This window comes from Nilaparvata lugens, chromosome 1 (assembly GCF_014356525.2).
Source record: "Nilaparvata lugens isolate BPH chromosome 1, ASM1435652v1, whole genome shotgun sequence".
Taxonomy (NCBI): domain Eukaryota; kingdom Metazoa; phylum Arthropoda; class Insecta; order Hemiptera; family Delphacidae; genus Nilaparvata; species Nilaparvata lugens.
Window position 1 is genome coordinate 39,840,737 of NC_052504.1, and position 22,713 is coordinate 39,863,449.

Below are 22,713 nucleotides of genomic sequence, written 5' to 3' on the forward strand. Positions count from 1 at the left end.
GCTGTTAATGAGGACGCACTGGAGTCTGGTGGAGGAGGGTCATCAAAGTCCTCATGTTGGTATACTTCATGATCTGTAACAAGAAAAATCAAATTTGTATTGTACTTGGTTGATGAAGCATTGGAAAGTATGATATGGAATTCAATAAAATATAACCATACCTTGGACAACGAAAGTTACCTCTTATTGTATATTTCTTGAATTTTATCAACTACCTAGTCTTGTCAATGCTGCTCGATTGAATGATGATGTAGGCTATTTATTCTATAGAGCCTATTGATTTGTTGTGAGATAGTGGATTCACTATGGATGGAATAAAGAGATAATATGAATAATAACTTGAATTACCTGTCTTCAGAAATTATTGTTATATCCAATTACTAGCCGTCAGGCTCGCTTCGCTCGCCATATATTATTATAGTTTTTCTTTTAATTCACTGATTTAGATTATTTTCCCACCAATCTGTACAAGTGTTTGGTACTCTTACAGCATTTGGATTATCGATTAATAATCCACGTTCACATCCTCCCATGGCATTGCTTCTCATGCTGTCAAATGCTTTCCTGTCATCAGATTCCAACCTGAAACATAATAATAATTATTCCATTCATCATGCTTGTTGTGACAATATGCTTCAAGAATAATCGTATATAAAACTGGCACTGTATTTTACTTTGAATGAATAGGTAGTTCTTGCTGAGGATGATGCCCACATAAGCTTAGGCTTGTGCGTGGGTAATGGGAAGGATGAGGAGAGATAAATGGACTTACAGCTTTAGGTGGGTTCCGAACCACCGGGAAGTGATTTCGCAGCTCATAAATATAGTTATACTCACTGTGAGTAGAATACAGTGCTAACTATTTTGTTATGCTGCTGCATTGTAATTCTAGAATGTAGCTGATAGCTGCAACAATCAGCAAGGAATTGATTATAATCTACGTTTATTCACCAAAAATGAGCTATTGTAGATACTTCCATATTTAAATTAATGCTAATGCTTGTTGTCCTACTATTTATACCTTTAACAATTTGCGATTAGTAAACGCAAAGCGTGAAAGTAACTTTACTTTTCAGCAATGATTACTGATTTAAAGTATGCCTACTGTACATAATCTGTAGTATGAATACATGAGTATTTTGGTAGGCATAATAAGCCTAGTAAATTAAACTATTATTTGGCAGTAATTACAAATCTAAAGGTAATATTATTATTATAGACTGTATAAAATTGGTAATTGAAGACTCACCTGATACCCAGTTTCAGAAGCATTTGATGTCCACGACTGATGTTATCACTCATCAGAAGCAAATGTCCACGACTGATGTTATCACTCATCAGAAGCAGATGTCCACGACTGATGTTATCACTCATGATGTAATAAATACAAGTGAGAGCTATGCAAATAAGATTAATTTACGATCTGCATTCACTGTTATTACGATCATAATTCACTAACTTAAACAATAAAACTGAATAGGTAGTAAAAGAAATGGCACAATTTCCGAGCACGTGCTAAATTGCTTCGTTCATAATGCAGCAATAATGGCACAATTCGATAAAGTTCAAGAAATGCTGCAGCTTTCTGCAGCAGTACCGGCACAACCTGAAATGAGTTCCATATATACCTTCACCCCCAAAACCCCCAAAATTTCGGACTTTTTCCAATTTTCCGTGAACCTTGAGTTTCTCAAGAAAAATCATTCATGACAAAATTGAAGAGAATAAGATTTCCAATAAATTGAGTTGTCGCGCAGGATTCCACCATCCTTGGTTCCAGAGCTACGAATTTTCAAAAAAGGGGTATTTTTTAAGGGGTTTTCAAAATTATGCAAACCTACCACTTCTACCCTATACAACATGGATATTTTTCTAGTATAGATAAAAACCACACATCACGTGAAAGAACAATTCATTATGAACAGGATTCCTTAGGAATTTTCGAATTTAGAAGTGGGGGGAGGGGGATATACCCAAAAATAGAAAATCATGTCCTACAACCAAAATACAAATTTTTCATTATTATACCTTTTTAAGGCCTTCCTAACAAAAAAATACATATTTCGGCTTAAATCATCTCACGAGGGCTATTTTCTATGAGAATCACCCGTTAGAAACATTTAATTTCAGTATTTCCTAGTGGGGGGTACGTCATAAGGATATGTCAAGGATCAAAACTTTAAACACTTATAACTTTTGACAGAATGATCAGATCTCCTCGTACTACAGCTCATTCTTCTCAGCTCGTCAAGGCGGTTCAAAATCATGTATCATAATTGACATTTGATAAGAAACTCAAGCACCCCCAGAACAAGAGTATCGTAACTCAAAACTGCTGTTTTGTGGGGAAATGAGTTTGAAGTTTTGAGTCTCAGACTCACATTTAAATCATCATTCAATTGAATCTATTCTACTATAAAAAGAATATTTTATGATGTTGGAAATAATAAAGAAAACATTAGATGAATTAAAAATTTAATTTCCAAAATGTAGATGGCTAAAAATAGTATTTAAATTAGAAATTTTGAGTTACGATACTCTTGCATCAAGTATTGGACTAATATTTTTGAGTTGAGCTAAAGAAACACGGTAGAAAATCATGAATGAATGTGAATTTCTCTTTATTCACAAGCAAATAAATGTCTGAATACAGAATAATTTGGTTGCGTTGGCAGTGACTTTTAATATGCTTGTAAAGGCATGTTCCTATTTCATTGGCCGGCCGGCCCCCCTCTGAGCAATGGTCTCGTCCCAAAAGTAGCAGTGTCCTTCTTTAGTCACAGCATTGTAGACAGTGAGGTTATAACAACTTAGTTTTCTCTTATAGTAGAAAGCATTGATATCACCACAAGGACAGTTTAAAACTGCTTGCAAATCAAAATAAAGGACGTCAATGCCTTTATTTTCTCTTCCTTTTTCAATATCTTTCTTTTTCTCTTCGCGTGAACTCACTTTTTCAAAAATGTGTTGCTCATGTGAACTCTTCAACTCTTCTTTTCTTAGTGAATCACTATTCTTGAAGGATTCACATGTATTGCACTGATCCTTCTTTGGTTTGAACAGACCAATGTTGAATTCTGTATTAAAAATAGTGCAATACAAGTGAAACTTTCCACACTCTTTTCCTTCTTCTTCACATTTTGTTTTGTATAATCCATATAGTTTTGTAAGAGTTAAACGGCCATCAATGTACTCTCTGCTCGTTTGGGCTCTTAAGTAATGTGACTCAACTTTATCAATACTTTTTATATGATTTGGTATGTCTTCTTTAATATTTGAGTCAATTTTGGATTTCGATTGCTTTCCTCTATTATCATTTTCAACCGTTCCTTCTCCATTGAGTTTCTTCAGAGCAGTTTTGGCCATCTGGTCTCTTATGCTGAATGTTGATAGGAAAAATAATTTACAAAGCTTCTTCCTTTGTCTGTCAACCTTCAAATAGAATGCATAATTATTATTCCTTCCAGTTTCAGTTTTTTTATATTGATATTTCGGAACAATCTCAGTCATATTTTTCACAATGAAATTTCGCTGCCGTGAAATGTCTCCTAAACCCCAAAAACTTTTCAAAATTGATTCTCGTTCTCCTTCAGTAATTCTGCTTGTACATTTTTGCCTGCACTTTTCTCCACATGGCTGTTTTAATGTCCTAGCTTCCACTATCTGTCCGGAACCATTAATGTACTGCTCACCACGATTGCATTTTGCTTTCTTGATGTTTCTTTGCCATTGTGAAGAATTTCGTACTCGTTTCCGACTCCTCTTTTTGCTTGTAGTTTCTGTAACAGACAAGAAACATAAATGTAAAGTTTGAGGTAGCCAATCAATCAATTATATTGGAAATGAATGATTACAATGTTAGGTCCTGCTTAACCTGAGGGGTTTTTTCAGCAAATGCCATTTCAGTACAATATTATGCACAACTTAAATAAAAATATGCTTATGGCTTTCTTGTGGGGAGCTACCAGTAGGGTAGGTTCCACTCGCCTTGGTCACATTCTGGTCACCCATCCGAAAGCAGTCCATAGTGTTTGTGACCTAACAACTTAAATTAAAATAATGTATAAATAAAAATGAATTATGTTGATTTTTGTTAATTATTAATGATTTACAAGAAGGGTGCAGGGGAAAAACCAACATAGTCACTAAATCCTTTTTTTTTCAGGAGAGTGAAAACAAAGATTGAAAATGCTGTAGTGTAGAAGTGAATTTTCTGATACATTTCAATTAAGTGTCATCAGGCTTGTTGATTGTTTTCCTTGTCGCATTATGAAATAATTTTTATTGTAATAAAATCCGTTTTTTCAAAATATTTTTTTTTAAAACCTTGTACCGGACTCAGTTGTTTATTCCCCTGGATATAATACAATAAATTCATGAGCTTAAATACAATTGAATTTATGAGCTCAAATCGCTTCCCAATGGTTCGGAACCCACCTAAAGTTGTAGGTCCATTCATCTCTCATCCTTCCTATGCACAAGCCTAGAGCTAATGTGGGCATCATCCCTAGCAAAAAAATAATAGTAAAAGAAAATGTATGATAGAAATCCGATAAGAACGTTTGTCTATAGATAAGAATATCAGGAACAAATTTATTATTATAGTAATGAATTTGGGCTTTCCACTAGGAGTCATTCATTGTGTAGATAATCAGCACCCACAGCAGTATCATTGGTAGCCAGAAGTTTTTCGTAATATTCTCTGGAGCCTGGCTCCTCATAGAACTTCATGAGTACTTTGAGATCATCACACTTCTCCTTGTTCAACCGTAAAGTACCGTGATACAGTTGATCTGGTTCAGTCATATTTGGCAGAGGAGGTTCGTTCTTCTTTCTGCGTTGGAGCTCATCCTTTTCTATATCCTTGTCATTTTTTTTACTACCGATGTGTAAAAAGCGCCATTGTAGGTGTTTCTATGCTCAAAAGTCACATATTTTTCTCTAATAAACCTGAGCTGTTTGACTGGTCTTACAGCAAATGAGAACTTTTTCTTATAGTTTTAACAGTTAAAAACTCACCCCACTTCTTGAAAAAATTTTGTTGACAAGACACAACTGTGAAAGGACTTGGTTTCACTCTGGCCCCCTCAAGTATTATCCTCCATGCATCTGGTGTCTCTGCCTTTGCCGTCTTCGGGATGAGTCCCATGTTTTTGTCGTTTTCCATGTAGGAGTGGCCGCGAACTGGGAAAGTAAGACTTATAATATCCAAACCTTTTTTGCTTGTGATATAGTGGAGGAATTTCATAATGGTGTGATTTTTATTTTGACCACCACAAGAGTCAGCAAATATATACAGCTTCTTAACTGCTTTGTCCAAATAGTTGTCTATATAATGACTTAAGACAGAAGCAAGATCAGATCCTTAAGTCAGATCCTTTTCTCCCAATAGTCTCATCATAAGTGTACATGATGGATTCACTACTGCTCAAAATATGTACATTAAAAATATATTATATCAATTGCCGTCTGAAGTAGAACCTCACTTTCAATATGTTTGGAGTACGTAGGTTTTTTTCCGAAATCAATGGCTATGGCTTCAACTTCTACAGATTTTCTAGCTTCTTCTTTTGCTTTCTTCTTCAATCTATAGAACCACTCAGCTTTCTTCAGGTGTAATGTTCTCTCAGTAACTAGTTTCTTCTTCTTATCTTCCAGTTTTCATTTTTCTTCAACATTATTTTCTGCAGCTGATAATTCCCTGTCAACTTCTTTAATTTTCACATTTTGATCATCACAAAAACAACAAGTGTCTGTCCGAGGGTAATCAAAAGATATGTTGAATTTGGACACAAATATCTGCCGAAATGTCTCATATGATATTTCTATTCCCGGATTTGTACTAAGAAACATCCCGAGCAAGTCTTTGAGGTTTAAATGTTCTGGCAAATAAACTTTTTTTGAGTCCTTCAAGCTGTAGTGGGCTTGGCGTCCTTTTAAAGAGCTGAAAGAAGTCATGATTGCTTCACGTGTCTTTTCTGTAAGTTTGTGTGGTCGATTGGAATGTCTCCCTCGGTTATCTTTAGGTGGTTTGCCGGGTTGTAATTAGAGACCTCTTTATTGTATGTAATCTGAAAGGCTTAACTCCAAACAATGATTGAAAACCTTTAAAACACACAGGGACTTCAACACCAGAGCCTTCTCGAACTACTCTTACTTTATATGAATAAGAGCTGTCATTAAATCTTGCTTCACATTCATCTTTTCTGGACCTTCTTTGAAGAACTGGATGTATTGATATGAGTCCAGCTAAATAACTATTTTGACCCCCTCACAACCAATGTCATTGAACTGTTTGATCAAGTTTTTTCTCTCTGCAGGTGATATGTTTTTGAAGCACTCAAATCGTTTACATCGACAGTCTTCTCCGGTTTCAAACGAACAAACACGAAGCTTCTTAGCAACATCAGTTACTCTGCCAGTTATTTTGCGTTTTTTGGATGAATTAACTTCACTTACACACACATTTTCATCACTATCACTATCCATTGCGTTAACAATCCACTAATAATAACAATCCACTAACAATTCGTAAACAATACACGTAAATAAAGCACGTACCGTAACCGCAAACGCAACCAAACGTTTCTTCAAACAGCAATACACTATACATGGTGCATTACTGCGCATGCGTCAGAGCCACGTGGGTTGGACTGAGTTGTTTATTCACCAGTTTCAACTGGACTGAGTTGTTTCTTCCACTGTAGTACATATCTTTCAACTGCTAAAAACAAAGAAAGGAGTTGTTTGTTCCCCTGTATGCTTCATCATGTCAAACTACATCCGAAAAAGTAATGGTTGCCAACATTAACACAGTTTGCCATTTTTTGGACTATGTTGGTTTTTCCCTTGAGCCCTTGAAAATGGCATCAATGTCCGAAACATGTTGTGATAAAATATTTCAAAAAGTGTACTGAGATTTTTATTTTTCTTTATATTTATATTACAAGTAGCCCTATACAGGAGAGAAATACTTATAGATATTATTTTGTCTCCAGTATAGGCCTAACATAGTTCCAAAAACGACATGGACGATAGAACCATTGAAATTATCAAGTAAGCGAATAAGAAAACTAAGATGATAATTATTATTGAGAAAGCAAACATTATAAGAAACATAATAATTAAAATTAAAGAAGAAATAGAGTCTTGATAAGGTGTTACAAATCTAGGTGTGCCGTCACCTTAGTGTTAATTATTGAACTAAAATGTGGTTAAGGAAGGGATAAATAACCAATTTATTCTATATGCAATTATTAAAACTAATTAATAGTCGTTCAGGCTGGCGGCAGTGATTTTGATGAATAGAAATCAGAGCAGGCTAATAGCTTCATAAGATGTAGGCCTATTATGAATTTCAATTTAAATAATAACTGTTATTTGTGAGTTTTATTGTCCTACAATTAATTGGAACAAAATGTAATGAAAATTATCAGGCAAAATAGAATAAAACTAATAACAAAAAAGGGCTGACCATCACATGTTTCATCAGAGAGTTCAGGTTCGATAGATGTATGAGGTTGCTGTAGAGCTTCCAAACCGTCAGCTATTTGGCTGTTATTTTCACCTTCTGGTTCAGTTTCTGATAGATTTGCCACCAATTCATAATTCATATTTCTGTCAATCTATATATTGACAGAATATATATATATATTCTGTCAATCTATATATATATATATATATAAGAATATGATGTAGGCCACAGAGGACAAACCATGTCAGAATACATGTGATATATTATATAGATTGATATATATATATATATTATATATATATATATTATATATATATATATAATATATATATATATATAATATATATATATATAATATATATATATATATATATATATATATATATTCTGTCAATCTATATAATATATCACATGTATTCTGACATGGTTTGTCCTCTGTGGCTTACATCATATTCTTCCTTACTTTACAACGTCCTTTGCATGTTTGAGGCAAACCTTACAACTGCATTCTAGGCATATAGCCGTGACACACTTCACACACTTATATGCTGTTTTCCTCTTCTTGAATGAGGGACAGCATCAGTTGTGTCATCACCTGCTTCAGGTATGTTGTCTCCAAGGGTTCTCATAATAATATGTTCTTTCAAGATTCGCTGAAGACTAGGCATGGACAATCTTCTTTGGAGATGGGGGACAATTAAATTGTATTCCAATTCCTTTATGAAATTGAATCTGTTCATCCTAGTTGTGTCTTTGTTGCTCATGTACATACTAAAAGCATTCATAGAAGCTACATTATTCAGCAGCCTATAAAATACAGCAAGGGGCCATCGCCTACATTTTCTTCCTGAGCTAAACACTGTGCACATCATATCTAGAATGTCCACTCCACATTTTCGTGTTGTAGTCACAAATCATTTGCAGCTTTCTTTCAACTTCGTCAGACACTATTGTTTGGTGTATGCTAGATATGATGACTACTGCATGGTTTTTCTCGGGACAAAGCTAAGAAGTGTCATCTGACCCTTGAAACCATAGACCGAAGACATAACCCTTCTGTTGGGATGCTGCAAAAATTCGGCCGGGATTATCTTTTTATCCTTTATGAGAGTTCCCAGGTATGTCAGTTTTCTTTTGAGCATTTCATCAACGACTTCTACAGACGAAATCCAGTTATCTGCAGTTATGTTTCTGCTTGCTCCATTTACTGGATTACAAACCTTGACCACTGCTTGCATTGGGACGGCTAGTTTTTTCTTGATCAGACAGTCCTGCAGAGTCACTGCCTTTTCCCGTATATATGTATGCATTTACTAAGAAGGAAGTATCCGAATCACACAGGCTTATTAATTTTTTGGTTTGTTTGGCATAAAAACACGAAAGCTACACCTTCCTTTGAAGGTTACTAGCATTTCGTCAACAGTCAAATATCCAGATGGTGAATACACACTTCAACTGTTTTTTATAAAACTTTCAAAAAGCTTGGATATGGCAGCTGCCTTGTCATGTCGTTTAGGGGCTTCTCTTGTAGTCAGTCATCAAAACTGAGGCACATCACTATTATTTTAAACCTTTTTTCTGACATGGTAGCAGAATATATATTATGTCCCGAGTGAAAGGGCCTTTTGAAAACAAGGAGGTGATCTTCTCATTGTTTGATCCCAACATGGAAGAAAGAACATAATAGCCCTATAAATGCATTAATTTCTTTCTTTGTCCGTGTCTCTGTAATTGTCTTTTTCGTTTCAAGTGACAATCCTGCTCTAATAATTTGCAGCTTATTGTTTGTGTTAACAACGATCATATAAATGATGTTTTCAGTGCAGAACATAAATTTTCTTCGGTAAAGTATTGGCCCCGACAAGCGCTTTTAGTTATTAGAGCCTAGAACTTATTCCTATTGAATTTATAAGACTTGTAGTTGATTAGCTATCCTCCGCTGCCAGAACCACGACCCCGAGCAATTTTAAAATATTTATAATTCAATTTTTTTCACTATTTTTTCAAACTGTTCATTTTATCAATTGTAAAAATTCTGTTGAATCACGCATGGTGATCATGCAAGCACAAGAAATTTTTACTATTCTGTTAATGCTAAATTATTATCAACCTGTGAATCAATTCTGAACCTGCACTGTATGTATAACATATTTTATTATAATATATTTCAGTTTTGTTATTCGCTTTCTGAGTTCGATTATTTCTTAAGCCTGTCAATTATTGTGTCTGATACGTCTATACATCAAGAAACGATTGAATACGGTCATTGGAATAATTGGATTAAGCTGGATAGGAACAGGTCTAAGGGATGTAGCGAGTGGGGTCAGATCGAGATATTTATTCTTGTCCTTACCTGCTCAATATCAGCTTTTATCTGTTACCTACCTCGACTTTGGAGCGAACACATCAAGTACAGCAGATGCAGCCATAGATAATATAAATTCCTACAATAGAGCTTAAAACCCGACAAGACTCTGTTCTCGAAGTATATTCTGAACGATATTTGGTCCAATACCGTATTTTAATCCTTCAGAACTTATTAGAGACGCAGTCCCGTAAATATCTACATCGGGATTTTTGCTCGACCTGTATGATTTTGTATGCTCATTCTTCACAGGTAATAATTTTAAGGCATCCGTATCAGTGTTTAGCGATCGCTACAACTTATAAAAATTTCATCACTATACAATATGTCATAGAAGAATCAAGGGTGAGCGAGCATTTAGGCCTCCCGCGATTCCGACCTTGTATTGAATCTTGTAGTGAATCAATCAGTCTGGTGTACACTCAGCGTCCACACATGCAATTGCAAAATTTATAGCCGCTACACCATTGACTCTTACAAGATTCCTAATAATAACAATCCACTAACAATTCGTAAACAATACACGTAAATAAAGCACGTACCGTAACCGCAAACGCAACCAAACGTTTCTTCAAACAGCAATACACTATACATGGTGCATTACTGTGCATGCGTCAGAGCCACGTGGGTTGGACTGAGTTGTTTATTCACCAGTTTCAACTGGACAGAGTTGTTTCTTCCACTGTAGTACTTATCTTTCAACTGCTAAAAACAAAGAAAGGAGTTGTTTGTTCCCCTGTATGCTTCATCATGTCAAACTACATCCGAAAAAGTAATGGTTGCCAACATTAACACAGTTTGCCATTTTTTGGACTATGTTGGTTTTCCCTTGAGCCCTTGAAAATGGCATCAATGTCCGAAACATGTTGTGATAAAATATTTCAAAAAGTGTACTGAGATTTTTATTTTTCTTTATATTTATATTACAAGTAGCCCTATACAGGAGAGAAATACTTATAGATATTATTTTTCTCCAGTATAGGCCTAACATAGTTCCAAAAACGACATGGACGATAGAACCATTGAAATTATCAAGTAAGCGAATAAGAAAACTAAGATGATAATTATTATTGAGAAAGCAAACATTATAAGAAACATAATAATTAAAATTAAAGAAGAAATAGAGTCTTGATAAGGTGTTACAAATCTAGGTGTGCCGTCACCTTAGTGTTAATTATTGAACTAAAATGTGGTTAAGGAAGGGATAAATAACCAATTTATTCTATATGCAATTATTAAAACTAATTAATAGTCGTTCAGGCTGGCGGCAGTGATTTTGATGAATAGAAATCAGAGCAGGCTAATAGCTTCATAAGATGTAGGCCTATTATGAATTTCAATTTAAATAATAACTGTTATTTGTGAGTTTTATTGTCCTACAATTAATTGGAACAAAATGTAATGAAAATTATCAGGCAAAATTGAATAAAACTAATAACAAAAAAGGGCTGACCATCACATGTTTCATCAGAGAGTTCAGGTTCGATAGATGTATGAGGTTGCTGTAGAGCTTCCAAACCGTCAGCTATTTGGCTGTTATTTTCACCTTCTGGTTCAGTTTCTGATAGACTTGCCACCAATTCATAATTCATATTTCTGTCAATCTATATATTGACAGAATATATATATATAAGAATATGATGTAGGCCACAGAGGACAAACCATGTCAGAATACATGTGATATATTATATAGATTGATATATATAATGATATAGATATAGATATTGATATGATATTATATAGATTGATATATATATATATATATATATATATATATATATATATATATATATATATTATATATATATATATCAATCTATATAATATATCACATGTATTCTGACATGGTTTGTCCTCTGTGGCCTACATCATATTCTTCCTTACTTTACAACGTCCTTTGCATGTTCAAGGCAAACCTTACAACTGCATTCTAGGCATATAGCCGTGACACACTTCACACACTTATATGCTGTTTTCCTCTTCTTGAATGAGGGACAGCATCAGTTGTGTCATCACCTGCTTCAGGTATGTTGTCTCCAAGGGTTCTCATAATAATATGTTCTTTCAAGATTCGCTGAAGACTAGGCATGGACAATCTTCTTTGGAGATGGGGGACAATTAAATTGTATTCCAATTCCTTTATGAAATTGAATCTGTTCATCCTAGTTGTGTCTTTGTTGCTCATGTACATACTAAAAGCATTCATAGAAGCTACATTATTCAGCAGCCTATAAAATACAGCAAGGGGCCATCGCCTACATTTTCTTCCTGAGCTAAACACTGTGCACATCATATCTAGAATGTCCACTCCACATTTTCATGTTGTAGTCACAAATCATTTGCAGCTTTCTTTCAACTTCGTCAGACACTATTGTTTGGTGTATGCTAGATATGATGACTACTGCATGGTTTTTCTTGGGACAAAGCTAAGAAGTGTCATCTGACCCTTGAAACCATAGACCGAAGACATAACCCTTCTGTTGGGATGCTGCAAAAATTCGGCCGGGATTATCTTTTTATCCTTTATGAGAGTTCCCAGGTATGTCAGTTTTCTTTTGAGCATTTCATCAACGACTTCTACAGACGAAATCCAGTTATCTGCGGTTATGTTTCTGCTTGCTCCATTTACTGGCTTACAAACCTTGACCACTGCTTGCATTGGGACGGCTAGTTTTTTCTTGATCAAACAGTCCTGCAGAGTCACTGCCTTTTCCCGTATATATGTATGCATTTACTAAGAAGAAAGTCTTCGAATCACACAGGCTTATTAATTTTTTAGTTTGTTTGGCATAAAAACACGTAAGCTACACCTTCCTTTGAAGGTTACTAGCATTTCGTCAACAGTCAAATATCCAGATGGTGAATACACACTTCAACTGTTTTTTATAAAACTTTCAAAAAGCTTGGATATGGCAGCTGCCTTGTCATGTTGTTTAGGGGCTTCTCTTGTAGTCAGTCATCAAAACTGAGGCACATCACTATTATTTTAAACCTTTTTTCTGACATGGTAGCAGAATATATATTATGTCCCGAGTGAAAGGGCCTTTTGAAAACAAGGAGGTGATCTTCTCATTGTTTGATCCCAACATGGAAGAAAGAACATAATAGCCCTATAAATGCATTAATTTATTTCTTTGTCTGTGTCTCTGTAATTGTCTTTTTCGTTTCAAGTGACAATCCTGCTCTAATAATTTGCAGCTTATTGTTTGTGTTAACAACGATCATATAAATGATGTTTTCATTGAATAAAAAGTCCCAAACCTTTTTTTGTGGGGTTTTTTCCAAGGAGCTTTCTTCTTCCTTTTTCACCTGATAAGACATCTGATAATTTTTGTTGCTGGAGTTCTCACATTTTGTATAGTTGAGTGTTTGCTACTGCATGCGTTTGGAGAATCCTGTACAGTTTTTCTGGTTCTCTCTATAAAATATTCTACCTCAGCATTATTTTCATTACTTGGCACTATCTCTTCTGCTGGTAATTCCAACAAAGCATTGTCTGTTTCTACCTCATCGTTTGGCAAGTTTAATTGGGAAATTTTGTTCTTCCAAATGAAGGCAACACCACGGCAATGTTTGTTGAAAGTTTAACTGTTACCTGGGTATGATCTTGAAGCTTCTTATTTACCAGTGGTATCCCAATAAACCAGTTGTCCGTTTTCACATGAGAACAATAACCATGGTTTGGTTTTGTAAGTTCAGTGACAAAATATTCTCCTACTTGCTTGTTTCCACTGTGATTTGCCTTTCCAGTATAAGGTATGTCATTTATGAGATAATATGAATTAGCATCACACATTAGAACAAGCTGAGTCCATTTTTATCTGATTTGTTCGGTATATACATCCTAAAATGATATCGTCCACGAAAAGCTAGCAGCTGCTCATCAATGGTCACTTCACAAGATGGATGATAATGTTTTTTTGCACAAAGAAATAAATTCATCCCACAGAGACCAGATGTGAGTGGAAGGGTCGGTTTACTGTCAGTCAAATCTGGTTTCTCTCTCATCAAATCTCAGGCAGTTAGTAACAAATCTGAATCTTCCCACATACAACACTAGGATTAACTTGACTTACAAGGTTCCTCCTCAAGAATTTTGCTGGTATATGATTGTATTGTTTGGCTCCCGTGATGAACAATTAACCAATAAACAAACAATAATAGCTCAGTTTTGTCCATTTCACTAACCCAACCTGGATCACGTTTGTACTTGGATTTTTTAATATTTATCTCAATATTTGTAAAATTTATCATTTCATCCAACATTTTCTTTTCAAAAAAGTCTTCAGCATTCTTCTTCAGTACTTGTATTCTTAGCTTCTCCAATTGGCCCAGGTGCTTGTCAGATAATATTCCTTGCAGGAGTTCTGGCTGTTGATTTAGGAGGACATGTTGACCATACATAGGGCAGATTCTTATCTTTCATATTTTTCCCCTTGACAAGACCCCCAGTTATTCCCAAAATATTTGGGTTGCCTGAATTTGGTTGCTAAAAGGAATCTTTCTTATTTTGAGGTCCTGATTTAGGTCTTCCTCAAACACGTTTCATTGGTCTTGTACTCATATGACCATGAGATGATGTTGATGGCTGGTGAATATCATTTTTCCACTCATTTGAAGATGGAGAGTTGAAAACAATATTTGAGTCCTTGTCACTGTCATCTCCTTTAATTCCTTTCTGTTCATCTAGAGTTACATCTTCCTCTTCAACCATATCCACTTCATTCATAAAAGATTCATCCAAAAAATCGTCATCTGGTTCACAATTCTCAAAAAGTGCATTTTCTATGTCAACTTCACTCAAATATTGTCTTAATGACATGTTGATTATGTTGGAGAAACGTTCATAACAAATTCATTCAATATTTTAAAACTCATACTATTACTAGGCTGGGTGAAAAATCAGCCAGGGAGTCACAATACAGTAGAAGTAAGCACCTCACGATAGAAAACACAAAATGCTGTTTATACGCTGTCTTGAAGTATACTATTAGTTAGGAGATTACAAAGACCTATATAGCTGTAGGCATCGGTGCCAAACTAGGGCATTGAGATTTCTCAAGCCACTCACTCCAGTAATCAAGGGTTAATAGGCCTTTCACTCTAGTTCGACTGTGGGTGGATTGAAATTACGTTAATAGATCCCAAGTTCAGTCATAGAGTCCCTCTGTACCTCACTTTGAAACAAGTATCATTGTCACTTATGATTCAATCAAATTTGGTCACCATGCTTGTCTCCTGGGGTATCGCCTGACATCTTTAAATCTCATATACTTCTAACTTCTTACTCATTGCTTACATTGAGTACTAACAGGAATGCTTTGAAACATACCTCGGTTCTGTTGAAACCTACAAGAAGATGGTATTTGAAGCTACCCGAATTTTCTCTAGGATGTTCTGAGTGTGCTCGCTTTTTCTTTACTGGGAACACATCAATTATTAGTCCTTGAAGATACAGATCCTGCTCATTTTTGTCGGTATGCTGTAGAATGTATGATGTATTTCAATAATATTGTCAATGATACATCTAAAGCCATGAAGTTTGACATTATATATATGAGGATCAAAAATGGGGAAAAACTACAACACTGTTATTATACAGGAGAAATTGACAAAACTATGTGGCTTTCCAACAGCTCACTTCGACTAACTTTAAAAAGAGACCGAGGTTTCCTTGTAAACTCTGATGAAATAAAATTTTTTCAATGAAACAAGTCTGTCACTTGGGTTTTGTACTTGCCTATGAACAGATCTATATCATAGTTCACCCTTAAGCCACAAAAGGATAATCTTTTTCACAACTCCTAGACAAACTAGATGCATGTAGTTTGAGTGGAAATTTGAAACGATGTCATTACTGTTGCACCAATGTGATGTTCTTCTTGGCTCAAAGAACAAAAACTTTCATTTGTCCTAATTGTCTAAGCGTCTGTAGAACACTGTTATTATTGCCCAGTCAATGAATACAAAAAAAACCGGGCTCTGTGCAACAAATTAGGGGAAAACTAAATTTCTGCAGTATTAGTATACATAGTGGCCCCCTCTGGGTTGGGGGGTACAGAAGAGTCAGACAAGGTAGACTCTGTACTTGAATCATAGAAAAGAATACAACATAGTATCATCTGCTTGTCATAAGAGGCGACTAAAAGGGAACCCTCGTCTTCCAGAGCCCTTACTCCCATTCCCTTCTTTTTCTTCAACATGCTCTGGATTTTTTTTTTTTTTGATGACAGTTTTTCTATTGACTTGGCTTTGTGTCATTCTTCCTTCAAACTCATCTTTTATCTTCCTTTCTGGCCTTCCTTGACCAAGCTCTTGCCTTTCAAGCTCCTAGTCTCTCAACAACAAGTTGGGGACAAAGGCTTATTTTCCTTTTTCATTAATTTTCAAACATGTTAGGCATGTAACATGTAGTGTCTGCATCAGATTGAGCGGCTACAAAAAATGGAGCATGTGTGAAAGACTTAGTTTCTGTTTCCGGTTTCCTTACAACGAATTCGAATATGATAAAACCCAACAAAATCGAGCTACTATCAAATTGGTTTTTCATTCCACTACAGCTGGATAAATCCACAAGTTGATCTTGTTCGTTTTCCATGAGACAACGAATCTCACTCATATCTTGACAGCAGAAAGGATTTTTTACCCAATTATCATCTGGGTCATTTTAAGGAAAATATTCCCTAAAACTGATTGCTAAATGACAGCGTAAATGTTCTGCTATTTTGCTCTTTATTTGATCAGGTGAATTTTCCTTAGAAGCCTCCACGAATTGCTTCAAAGTAGAGAAATTTGTGAATGATTTGTTTCTACCCGTGTTGCCCACATTTGGTACTTTTTCACCAAAGCACTAATATTATCTTCCACTTTAAAAATGTCAACATTTTTCCCCTGCAAACTTTGATTCAGCCCATTCAAATGCTCAAAAAACATCAGCTAGATAAGCTACTGAGCAGAGCCAGAATAGAATAGAACTTTATTAACATAATTCAGATAATACAAAAAAGAGAAAAAGAAAACTCGTTCACAAAAACACCTCATTTGAAAAATGAATTCAAAATAACATAATTCTCTTTCGACAAAGTAAAAAAAGTTCTTTAGGCTTAGCCAAAGCCGTCAGCCGGGTTGACGGCATAAATATTAGTTTCCCTAACTATCAGTTCCCAGAAATCATATGACAAAAATGTAGAGAAGATATCTAGTTCTGTACAGTTATTACCCAACCTTCTATCACAAATATTGTTTATTCCTGATTGTCCTGTGAAGGGAATATTTCGTAGATGATTATCTTGTTCAACCCAGTCCCAATTCACGATAATATTATTTCCATTACAATTTTCATCCTGCAGAGCCAGCTCATCATCTGATGAATCACTATCAGCACCGGTGACAGAGTCTCTTTCCATAACTTCAAGTTCATTATCCAAATCTTTGTCGATATCACTGTCAAACAAAATATTATTCACATATTGTTCATAATCATTGTCATTTATTTGTCGCAAAGAACCAGCCATGTTTACAAAACAAACGCCTAGATTACCTAACCTAGATCATAACCTAGATTACCAAAGTTTGTTTGAAAATCCACTGAAATCATGATATCAGCTTTGATTTGAGCAAATATGAGCTGAGCACATAGAGAGGATGCTATACTACTCGAATACGACTTGAACTACCAGCAAGCTCTGCAGGGAAATTTGTGAAATGCTTCAGAAAAAGGTGGACGTGCAACCCACGTCATCCAACAACTGTCAGTTGAATGAGCAAGATGTACACTGTACGTCGAGTGTCTGGAATGGGTTGAAGAAACATACAGTTACATTAAGGTGAATTGTCACTCGATAGTGCTTGTATTATTGTATAGCAAATATTATTATATAGGAATAGGATAAGCAAAATCCAGGCACTGAATTTGAATAAAAAGTTCAATAAATGGTGCAATGAGCTAGTTCTTCTGGAAAGCTGATAGTATTGAGAAACCTGCCAGAACTTTTCTTTACTGGTTGTGATAATTTCATATGTTTCTTTGAAATTTGTAGTTTTTGGCACTTGTTTGTAGGAAAATCCATCTTATCTACATTTATCTTTACTTCCAATTCTAAACAGATAGAGACGAAAAGAATTTCTTGTTTTTCCTTGAACCTTCACAAAGTCACCTTCTTCAACACTGTTGGAGATCCTTTTTCATCACAGTCATTATTGTTCTCATCATCAGATAGTTAGAGCTATGTGCAATGAAATATCCTCTTCTGACTTTGATGAGCTGGAATAAATCAATTTCTTCTCAGATTGTGGCTGTGGTGAAAAGTTTAATTCCTTCTTTCCCTTTTCAGTGGCTTTTTTCTCTTCCTCCTCCTCAAGTTTCTTTCTCTCCGATGACAGAGTCTTCAGCTGCATCTTGTGAAGGGTTGTATACTGAGCTCAATCCCTTAGTGTTTTCGTGGGGCTTGCACTTTGGAAGAGGGATGATTTCATCTGGCAAAATCATTGGCTGATTGAAGCATGAAGATGTTGCTTCACTGGAAGCAACATCCCTTTTTCACCTTCCCTTTCTTACTGCAACAGCTGATGATCCAGAAAGAGCAGGAGAGCTCAATTCATTTCCATTATCATTTTTCTGTACCATCTGTGTTGTTTCCGTTGAAAACTAGAAATTGTTGTTCTTCAAAATCAAGTCCTTCTATTTCATAAGCTTGTTCAGTCATTTCAGATGGTGCAAATATATGCATCTGAAAACTTTTGATGGTTGAAGTGGTAAATGCCTGTTGCTATGAAGCCTTCAACAGCACTCTCAACAGTTGCAGCTTTTTCAAAAGCAATTTTCACAAGCCCAGCTACATTGTTTAAGTTCAAGGTCTGTCCTGGATGTGACACATTCCGTGAGTCAGTCACAGTGTCATAGTAGGCTTTAAAAGGTCTAAAGAAATTCCTGTCAAGGGTTTTTGTCCTATGGATGCTGTGCAGTGGGAGACTCAGCATGATGATGTGGTTTCCTTGGCATATGTGATTGCTTCTAAGCTCACATGTGAAATATGGTTGTCAAGAGTTAACAATACTGGTCACGCTGCTGTTGGATGTGTAAATTTTTGGAAATGTTCAAGCCATATTATGAATGTGGCCGAAGTCATATAACCTTTGTCTGTGTTGATAGACTGGTTGGGATAATCACTAAACATGTAGAAATTCACACAGGCCGTGAGTAATAATATGAGTTCATGGAGAACAAATGACCCAACATAATATGAATATAATATGACAACACATTATGTGAACATAATATGAGTCCAGATAGACAAATGGCCCAATTACAACAATAATTAGACACTAAACTTATAGTTAATCAAATTTCTCACATATCTCTCGCTGTAATGGTACTCTATCCCGGCAACTTGGTAGGAGCCCAGCTGTTTATTGTCCTACTCGATCATAATTGGTTGAAGTGTGTGGACGGTATCTTGCCGGTGAAAATTTGAATGCGCCTGCAAAATCCTAAAAGAAGCGGAACCGAAACATTCTAAGTGCATATGTGTACGTGCTGACGAACAATGACTGATGCTCTACTGACTAAAATTAATTGCTATCCAGGGACAACTCTTAATCCGGTGCGTTTTTTCCGATTATCAAAATTAGTTATCAAAAGACCCTTAGGTGGAGTCCAATGATGCATAACCAATTGCATTGTAGATAATTTTATAAACAATAGATTACCCATAAATTCAATGATATGTCCCTGAAATATCTACACAGAGATAGCCTATGTGACAAAGTCTGGTAAACAACTGTATAAAATAGTTGGTAAAAGTTCATACTTGAAAAGGTTTCAGTTCAAACACTTTGTATCAAAACATTGAATAGTGAATGATGAATGAAAACAGCTAATAGCAAAGTTCATGTCACAACAGTGTTAGGCTAGTTTCAATCTGAAACATGAACCTATATTTTCAATTGAATACAGGTAGGCTATACATGTTACCTTAAAGTTCATTGTAGAGTGTAAATATGATTCAAACTATATAAAATCACTTGGAAAATTCAGGAAAGTAATTATACAAATTACCAGGCACCGTGTGAGCTAAAAGCTCCAAAAATATAGTCCATAGAACATAATTGCAAATTCAGTCGCATAACAGCAGTGTGGTTTTAAAAGGATATTTTCAACATCTAGGCAGTAGCGGCTCGTGATCATTTAGCTTGGGGGTTCAACCTCATGATATTGGGGAGAAAGGTCAAGAGGATATAGAGTATTGAGCATAATCAAGTGTAAAGGTAATCAATAATAATTTTAAGGAATTACCCCCCAAAGATTAAGCATATTTTCTACAAATATAGATTTTTTGTCCTGTTCATATTAAATTTTTCTTGTTTGATTTTTACTTCGGGAGTTTGTCTAACATCATGTTTCATTTTATATCTATCCTCAATATTAATAATTTTTGTCTTTAACAAATGAATAAACTTATTCATACTTCTTCATCAAAATGCTGTAATGGTACCTAACACAATAAATTATATTCACACTCTCACTAAAACAAAATCGACATACTAGAAATACTCACGAATACACGAAACACACTAGAAATTACTATATTCTTCAACACGCAAAACAAATTTATATAACGAAAAATGCAGTGAAATCTATCACAACTGTATACCGTGTATATCCAAAACCGTACCGTATAACCTCAAAACTATCATGCTTAGACTACTTCTTGTTTACCGCTTTTGCAATGCCACCAAATTTGAATTTATTGGTTATGTTCAAGATATCTGATACTAAATCTGTATCACGAATTCTCACGATTCATTCCGAGGTTTACCGAATGCTTTACTTGCCTCGGCTAGGTTCGGCTACTCTCGGATGAACTCGTGAAACTTGGTTCAAACAGGATTGTGAACCAAATTCGTGCTAGCAAACCGATTCCCCTCCTCCGTTCCACTACCTCCCCCAGCCATGTTTTCTGGTTCAGATTGGGGAATGAACACGACTGCTTCCTACCACCACCCGTCTCGTCAAGCCATTTGGTGCTGTTTCAAGCAAGCCACTCCGGCACCGGCCGCAAAACATCGACGTCAAGTTTACATTGATGAAAAATGTTGTGATATAATTTAATGAGTATAAAATAAAAATATAATTATATGAGTTGCAAATTTATCATTCTATAAGAGTTGGTTCAATCCTGGGGGTTCAATGAACCATTGAACACATAGGACGAGCCGCCACTGCATCTAGGACAACACATTCAAATTCACAGTAGAATAAAAGTTTACGTATACAAAGGGTGTATGATATGTATAATTGTCAATGGATAAAAATCACCAATAATAATACATAAGAACAAAGTTTGACAAAAACTGTCTGCCTAAAAACATCTTATAAATACCGAAACAACACAAGTCAACACCAGAGATAGTCATTGCTACAAAATTGGACAGCATCAGTCCTATGCTGTATCCATTTCCTGCATTGTTCTAGAGCCTTCCAAGGTGACATGTGTCAACAATGCAGGAAATGGATACAAAAAAATGTACAAATGTTGTGCAAATACAACTAAAAGACAAAAACTAGAACAATGCAAAGAAATACTATCAGGCATATAATAACAGTATAAAAATGGGGAAAAATTAGAGTGACAAAAATAACACCTGAATGGCAACACTGAATCCAAAGCTGAGCGTGCTTCTTTCAAAAAATCTAACCTAAAAGAAGAAAACATTGATGAAATTTCACAACAGTATTTGTGATGAATCTTCAATTGTTTATTAGAAAATATTTTCAATGACTGATTAATCAGTTCACTACTATTTAATCATGCAAAATATATAAGAAAATCAAAGCAAATATTCAGGAGAATCAACAATTTGTATTTCGGCAAAAACCAAAGAGTATTTTTCATAAAACTTCAGAATTGACCTTAAATATCCTAATGGCTCTGGCTAAGAGCATATTGCTACTATCTCAGGCCTCAGCTTTCAATTCATACAGCAAAATGTATTATAGCCTTTCTATACCATTGTTGTACCACAAAGAAAAACTTTAGTATGCGCCATTTTTAGCGCACAAATCCCAGTGCTAAATGCCTCTGCGGTACATAAATGGTACACATGGTAGTCTACATGCAGGTTGACTGCCAAGCAAATATTAGACACATCATAACAGGCCATGAGACCTAATATTAGGTGTCACACTTGATTTACATTTTGTAGCCAATCTATGATGTATTATTATTATCCACAACTGCTGGATTATTTAATTTCATATTGTGTTAGCTCACAATACAATAATTAGGTTCCATACATCTTTACTAATAAAAATTTAGATTTTAATTGGTTGTAAGAAAAATGTTGAGGTCCAAATGGAGGTCTCACAGCAACCAAATATTGGAACATTGAAATTGGCAAAGGCCAAATAATTTATTATGAGTAAGATAATTATAATATTATATTTTACTCCTCAAAAACAGGACGTTGATGCAGAGGCTAAGTTGAAGTTTGAGTGCTTTAAAAAATCAAAGAACACAAATGAATTTCACAAGAAGAGCACATAGTATTAACTTTTTTGAGCAGTGCCCTTCCAACTCATTTTACCTTTTTTTGTAAAACATTTTAGAATAAGGTGTGTAATTGTTTAAATAACAGGTTTTTATCCAATGTTTTGCTCTTTCAGGGATATAACTCTCCAACAATGCATCATAAAATCTAATGCTTATCGTAGGTTTGTAGTGCATTGAATTCGCTTGGAAATGATGTATTATTTCACTATTCCAAGTGTTCCTTTCATTGTTATAGCAGCTTCAATGTAGGGGGTGAAATTGTCATTGCTGCAACAAGTGTCAACTCAGCGGTTCCACACCTTCAACAGCTTTTGGATTTCCTT

At 35.2% G+C, this 22,713-nt stretch overlaps 1 protein-coding gene across 2 annotated transcripts in view; it reads left to right on the plus strand.

Annotated features, from left to right (window-relative positions):
- The window catches only part of LOC111052514 (esterase OVCA2), an 84,091-nt gene that overhangs the window by 40,441 nt on the left and 20,937 nt on the right, over positions 1-22,713 (plus strand). Inside the window, exon 6 of one of the 2 annotated variants that reach the window (XM_039433522.1) lies at positions 20,682-21,408. The exons of the other annotated variant lie outside the window; for it this stretch is intronic. Within the exon in view, the coding sequence (XP_039289456.1) occupies positions 20,682-20,701 (20 nt within the window). The 3' untranslated portion in view covers positions 20,702-21,408. Of the gene's footprint in view, positions 1-20,681; positions 21,409-22,713 lie in introns of those variants that run through there. 2 annotated transcript variants of the gene reach the window in all.